The sequence below is a fragment of the Temnothorax curvispinosus genome, unplaced genomic scaffold (genome assembly GCF_003070985.1).
Source record: "Temnothorax curvispinosus isolate PA1 unplaced genomic scaffold, ASM307098v1 QBEX01014488.1, whole genome shotgun sequence".
Classification (NCBI taxonomy): domain Eukaryota; kingdom Metazoa; phylum Arthropoda; class Insecta; order Hymenoptera; family Formicidae; genus Temnothorax; species Temnothorax curvispinosus.
The window spans coordinates 1-6,510 of record NW_020224268.1 but is presented as its reverse complement, the minus strand read 5'-3'; the positions used below and the strand labels follow the sequence as shown (position 1 = coordinate 6,510).

At 43.8% G+C, this 6,510-nt stretch overlaps 2 protein-coding genes across 2 annotated transcripts; both read right to left on the bottom strand.

The window, feature by feature from the left end:
• Positions 1-38: 38 nt before the first annotated feature.
• On the bottom strand, positions 39-1,893 carry LOC112464718 (insulin-like growth factor-binding protein complex acid labile subunit). Its single transcript, XM_025031875.1, has 2 exons — positions 1,457-1,893; positions 39-1,123 (listed from the first exon to the last, which is right to left on the bottom strand). Exons 1-2 carry the CDS (start codon positions 1,615-1,617, stop codon positions 241-243), a joined length of 1,044 nt encoding a protein of 347 aa, XP_024887643.1. The 5' UTR covers positions 1,618-1,893; the 3' UTR covers positions 39-240.
• Positions 1,894-1,997: 104 nt separating this feature from the next.
• On the bottom strand, positions 1,998-6,492 carry LOC112464719 (protein artichoke-like). The gene is made up of 3 exons (XM_025031876.1): positions 4,703-6,492; positions 4,336-4,406; positions 1,998-3,838 (listed from the first exon to the last, which is right to left on the bottom strand). Exons 1-3 carry the CDS (start codon positions 6,389-6,391, stop codon positions 2,563-2,565), a joined length of 3,036 nt encoding a protein of 1,011 aa, XP_024887644.1. The 5' UTR covers positions 6,392-6,492; the 3' UTR covers positions 1,998-2,562.
• Positions 6,493-6,510: the final 18 nt, after the last annotated feature.

Below are 6,510 nucleotides of genomic sequence, written 5' to 3'. Positions count from 1 at the left end.
ACACATTACTAATTTGCACATTTTATGAATGCGACTTCTTTGCATAAGCATGGTTTATTTATTATTAATATCGAAAAAAACATTTTCAACATTAATATTGAATAAACTATTGCGCATTGGTCCGTTACTGGTACCTTGTGTTAAGGAATGAAGTGTACTGTAAAACATACTAAAAATTTTGCAAAATTCAAGCGGTCAAGGTTTTGTCCTTTTGTGAGATATAAACAGATATTTAAGACTTTATGAATAAACTATGACATTTGGGAAACCGCTGACTTCTGTGTAGATTTCAGTGAAGTTGTTGCAACGGAAGTAAAGATATCGCAGTCTGACAAGATCAGCGAAAGTGCCATTGTCCACCGTGTGGATGCCATTGTCCGACAGCCTGATGTCTTCCAGATTGGAGAGCCCGGCAAAAGTGCCGACTACAATGTGAGACAGTTTGTTTCCGCTCAGGTCCAGTTCTTCCAGTTGAGATAGGTCCCTGAACGTATCCGGCTCGAGAGCGCTGATCTCGTTCTGCTGAAGATAGAGTCTCTTCAGACCGACCAAGTCGCGGAGGAGCGACCTGGAGACGCTTGTTATCCAATTATCACTTAAGTAAAGATCATTCAGCTCGTTCAATCCTCGAAAGGCACCGCTCGGCAAGTCCTCTAACCGATTGTCGTCCAAGTAGAGGTAATGCAGTCCGGTTAACCCGGCGAAGGAATCCGGCGCGACGCGGAAGATTTTATTCTGTTTGAAGTTAAGCTCCAGCAGTCCGGGATTAAGATTCGAGAAGGATTCCGCCTCGATCGCTTCGATTTTGTTGCGTTGCAGGTCGAGATATTTCAAGCTTGACAGCCCGGCGAACGAGTCCTTCGGTATCGAATTGATCCTGTTGGAATTCAAACTCAGCCGCGTCAGGTGTCTCAAATCCGCGAACAAGTATCCCGATAACGGTACCACGTTGCCGTCCAAGGAGAGACTCTCCAAGTTGGGCAAACCGCGGAAGGATTCCCTCTTCAGCACGGATATCCGGTTAAAACTTAGATCCAAGTATAACACCGTCACGTTCTTGAAGGCGTTCTCTCGAATCTCCGAAAGGCCCAGGCCCCAGTCGATTACCAATCGGTTCACGACCCTGAAAACCGCCAACGATAGATGTCTATCATTTTATTCTTATATATCCGTATTAATGCATACGGTAAAATTATTACCATAAATAACGATATATACTATATCGTGTATATACGATTGATTCAGACGGGCAATAATTGTACATATAAAAAACGATTCATAACTATAAAATTTGTATAATTATTTCCTTATTCGGATTTAAAACGATAGAAACCGATTCGATTCGATTAATGTTTGATCTGTCTTCTAAATATGCAACGATAGAACCAATAAAATATACGATTAAAAACGATACAGATATAGCCGTTTTTTATCGTTTTATATCGGAGATGGTTACCAGGGGAAACGGCTTTGCGTAACTTCGATGAGGACCCCCCTGTAGTGGCAAACTTTGTAAACATTGTCATCCTGGCAGGTCGGCTTCTTCACCTCCGACGAGGCCCTTGCCGAAAGAAACAGGATAACGATTTGCGGAAAGAGCAGAAGAAACCGCGACATGGCGAGAGAGTTCGAATCAGTCGACGCGCCTAACCGAGTGACACGGACGCAACTGCAATTACGGATTTTGTATCTCGTGGAGAGTTAGCGATTAGATAGTGCAGCGTGACTTTTGGCATTGATTATCGTCACTTGCTGAGAAACTAGCGCGACTGCATTCTCGGAAGCGGAGTCGATTACGAAATGTCAAAGTTGAAAATATAACTGTGTAGTTTTAATTCACGACGACATTAACGACAATAACAATACGAAGATCAACTGGGTGCCCGAACGCCATATCGCTACGGACGAATCTATTATTCGTTACATATTATCATGGTCATGGTTGATTTAATTGAGTTCAAATCATATTATAACATCGAATATAATAACGCATGAAGTTGAGATTAAAAAATGTATTTATTTATTTCTTATGTCGGGCAGCATTCAACGCTTAGAAGAAGATAACCAATCCTTGACCTCTTCAATTTTTATGTTACAGTATACATCCCATTCACTAATATAAGATACAGTAATCCTGTCCAATGCGCAATAGTTTATAAAATATTAATGTTTAAAATTTTTCCTGTCCGTAATTGTTTACATACACAGCAACAAAAATACATTCCATGACAATTAATCTTTAGTCACTTTGTGCACTATTAAATATAATTACAATCTGTACATGTTTTTGAAGAATATCTATTATAGAAACATTTAAGACACATTACGAATTTGCACATTTTATGAATGCGACTTCTTTGAATAAGCATGATTTATTTATTATTAATATAAAAAAAAAACATTTTCCACATTAATATTTAAATAAACTATTGCGCATTGGACCGTTGCTGTATCTTATATATTAGTGAATGGAGTGTACTGTAACGTACTAAAAATTTAGCAAAATTCAAGAAGTCAAAGTTTTGTCCCTTTGTGAGGTATAAACAGATCTTTAAGACCTTATTAAAAAACTGTGACATATGGGAGGCCGCTGACTTCTTTGCGGATTTCAGTAAAGTTGCCACCGAAGTTGCCACCGAAGTAGAGATTTTGCAGTTTGACGAGATCAGCGAAAGTGCCATTGTCCACCGTGTGGATGCCATTATCGAACAGCTTAATATCTTTCAGATTGGAGAGCCCGGCAAAAGTGCCGACTACAATGTGAGACAGTTTGTTTCCGCTCAGGTCCAGTTCTTCCAGTTGAGACAGCTCCCGGAAAGTTCCCGGCTCGAGAGCGCTGATCTCGCTCTGCTGAAGATAGAGTCTCCCCAGATTGAAGAGCCCGGCAAAAGTGCCGGCTACAATGTGAGACAGTTTGTTTTCGCTCAGGTCCAGTTGTTCCAGCTGAGATAGATCCCTGAACGTATCCGGCTCGAGAGCGCTGATCTCGTTCTGCTGAAGATAGAGTTGCTTCAGACCGATCAAGTCGCAAAGGAGCGACCTGGAGACGCTTGTTATCCAATTATCACTTAAGTAAAGATCCTCCAGCTTGTTCAATCCTCGAAAGGCACCGCTCGGTAATCCCTCTAGCCGATTTTTGCCCAAGTCGAGGCTATTCATTTCGGTTAACCTGGCGAAGGAATCCGGCGCGACGCGAGAGATTTTATTCCTGTTGAGCTTAAGGAACTGCAGTCCGGGATTAAGACTCGAGAAGGATTCCGCCTCGATCGCTTCGATATCGTTGCCACCTAAGTCGAGATTAGTCAAGTTTGACAGCCCGGCGAACAAGTCGTTCGGTATCGAATTGATCTCGTTGGACCCCAACGACAGCGACCGCAGGTGTCTCAAATCCGCGAACAAGTACCCCGATAACGGTACCACATTGCCGTTCAAGGAGAGGCTCTCCAAGTTGGGCAGACCGCGGAAGGATTCCCTATTCAGCACGGATATCCGGTTGCTACTCAGATTCAAGACTGTCGCCGACACGTTCTTGAAGGCATTCTCTCGAATCGCCCAGAGGTTCAGGTGATTGAGGTTCGCGTCTTGGTCTTCGATTTGCGTCACTTCGACGAGGACCCCCTTGTAGTGGGAAATGCTGTAACCAAGACGTTGTAACGTTGTAACGTTGCCGTTGTTCTGGCAAGTCGGCTTTTTCACCTCCGACGAGGCCCTCGCCGAGAGGAACAGGATAACGACTTGCGAAAAGAGCAGAAGAAACCACGACATGGCGAGAAAGTTCGAATCAGTCGACGCGCCTAACCGAGTGACACGGACGCAACTGCAATTACGAGTTTTGTATCTCGTGGAGAGTTAGCGATTAGATAGCGCAGCGTGACTTTTGACATTGATTATCGTCACTTGCTGAGAAACTAGCGCGACTGCATTCTCGGAAGCGGAATTGATTACGAAATGTCAAAATTGAAGATACAGGAGTAGTGTAGTTTTAATTTACGACGATATAACAACACAATATAACGACACGAAGATCAACTGGCTGCCCGAACGCCACATCGCTACGGACGAATCGATTATTCGTTACGTTATCACGGTTGATTTAATTGAGTTTAAATTATATTATAACATGGAACATAATAACGCATAAAGTTGTGATTAAAAAATTTATTTATTTATTTCTTATGTCGGGAAGCATTCAATGCTTAAAAAAAGATAACCATTGCAACCCTTGACCTCTTCAATTTTTATGTTACAGTACATCCCGTTCACTCCTGTCCAATGCGCAATAGTTTATAAAATATTAATGTTTAAAATTTTTCCTGTCCGTAATTGTTTACATACACAGCAACAAAAATACATTCCATGACAATTAATCTTTGGTCACTTTGTGCACTATCGATTATAATCACAATCTGTACATGTTTTTGAAGAATATCTATCATAGAAACAATTAAGACACATTATACTAATTTGCACATTTAATGAATGCGACTTCTTTGCACAAGCATGGTTTATTTATTATTAATATCGAAAAAAACATTTTCAACATTAGTATTTAATAAACTATTGTGCATTGGACCGTTGCTGTACCTTGTATTAGTGAATGAAGTGTACTGTAACGTACTAAAAATTTAGCAAAATTCAAGAAGTCAAAGTTTTGTCCCTTTGTGAGGTATAAACAGATCTTTAAGACTTTTTATTAATAAACTGTGACATATGGGAGCCCGCTGACTTCTTTGTCGATTTCAGTGAAGTTGTTGCCACCGAAGAACAGATATCGCAGTTTGACAAGACCAGTGAAAGTGCCATTATCCACTGTCTGGATCTTATTGTCGGACAGATAGATGGATTCCAGATTGGAGAGTCCGGCAAAAGTGCCGAATGCAATGTGAGACAGTTTGTTGCCGCTCAGGTGCAGTTGTGTCAGCTGAGACAGATCCCCGAAAGTTCCCGGCTCGAGAGCGCTGATCTCGTTCTGCTGAAGATAGAGTCTCTTCAGACCGACCAAGTCGCGGAGGAGCGACCTGGAGACGCTTGTTATCCGATTGTCATTTAAGTAAAGTTCCTCCAGCTTGTTCAATCCTCGAAAGGCACCGCTCGGCAAGTCCTCTAGCCGATTGTCGTTCAAGCAGAGGCAATTCAGTTCAGTTAACCCGGCAAAGAATTCCGCCTCGATCGCTTCGATATCGTTGTGATCCAGTTTGAGAATTCTCAAGTTTGACAGCCCGGCGAACGAGTCCTTCGGTATCGAATTGATCTTGTTGGATTCCAACGACAGCAACCACAGGTGTCTCAAATCCGCGAACATGTACCCCGATAACGGTACCACATTGCCGTTCAATGAGAGGTACTTCAAGTTGGGCAAACCGCGGAACTCATTTTCGATTTCGGTGAAGTTGTTGCCATCAAAGTAGAGACCTCGCAGTTTGACGAGATCAGCGAAAGTGCCATTGTCGACCGTGTGGATGCCATTGTCGGACAGCGTGATGTCTACCAGATTGGAGAGCCCGGCAAAAGTGCCGACTACAATGTGAGACAGTTTGTTTCCGCTCAGGTCCAGTTGTTCCAGTTGAGATAGGTCCCTGAACGTATCCGGCTCGAGAGCGCTGATCTCGTTCTGCTGAAGATAGAGTTGCTTCAGACCGACCAAGTCGCGAAGGAACGACCTGGAGACGCTTGTTATCCAATTGTTTCTTAAGTAAAGATACTCCAGCTTGTTCAATCCTCGAAAGGCACCGCTCGGCAAGTCCTCTAGCCGATTGTAGCTCAAGTCGAGGCTATTCAATTCGGTTAACCCGGCGAAGGAATCCGGCGCGACGCGAGAGATTTTATTCCTGTCGAGCCAAAGGTACAGCAGTCCGGGATTAAGACTCGAGAAGGATTCCACCTCGATCGCTTCGATATCGTTGCCACCCAGGGAGAGACTTGTCAAGCTTGACAGCCCGGCGAACGAGTCCTTCGGTATTGAATTGATCTCGTTGGATTCCAACGACAGCAACCGCAGGCGTCTTAAATCTGCGAACAAATACCCCGATAACGGTACCACATTGCCGCCCAAGGAGAGGCTCTCCAAGTTGGGCAAACCGCGGAAAGATTCCCTCTTCAGCACGGATATCTGGTTGCTACTCAGAACCAAGTATGTCGCCGACACGTTCTTGAAAGCATTCTCTTGAATCGCCAAGAGACCCAGGTTCATGAGGTTCAGGTGGTCCTTGAAACGACTTAGCGGCGTCACTTCGATGAGTACCCCCTTGTAGTGGCAAACGTTGTATCCGAAACGTTGTAACGTTGTAACGTTGCCGTTGTCCTGGCAGGTCGGCTCCTTCACCTCCGACGAGGCCCGCGCCGAGAAAAACAGGATAACGACTTGCGAAAAGAGCGGAAGAAACCGCGACATGGCGAGAGAGTTCGAATCAGTCGACGCGAGTGATACGGACACAACTGCAATGTCTGCAATTACGGGTTTTACATCTCGTGGAGAGTTAGCGATTACATAGTGCAGCGTGACTTTTGGCA

Bases quoted from the DNA above. Each gene is read 5' to 3' on its own strand.
- LOC112464718 (XM_025031875.1), bottom strand. From the start codon at position 1,617: ATGTCGCGGTTTCTTCTGCTCTTTCCGCAAATCGTTATCCTGTTTCTT. The intron at 1,124-1,456 runs GTAACCATCTCC...GGCGGTTTTCAG, and splicing joins ACGCAAAGCCGTTTCCCCTG to GGTCGTGAACCGATTGGTAA.
- LOC112464719 (XM_025031876.1), bottom strand. From the start codon at position 6,391: ATGTCGCGGTTTCTTCCGCTCTTTTCGCAAGTCGTTATCCTGTTTTTC. The intron at 4,407-4,702 runs GTTTATTAATAA...AAACATGTACAG, and splicing joins GCGGGCTCCCATATGTCACA to ATTGTGATTATAATCGATAG. The intron at 3,839-4,335 runs GTATGTAAACAA...ACTCTCCACGAG, and splicing joins GAATGTATTTTTGTTGCTGT to ATACAAAACTCGTAATTGCA.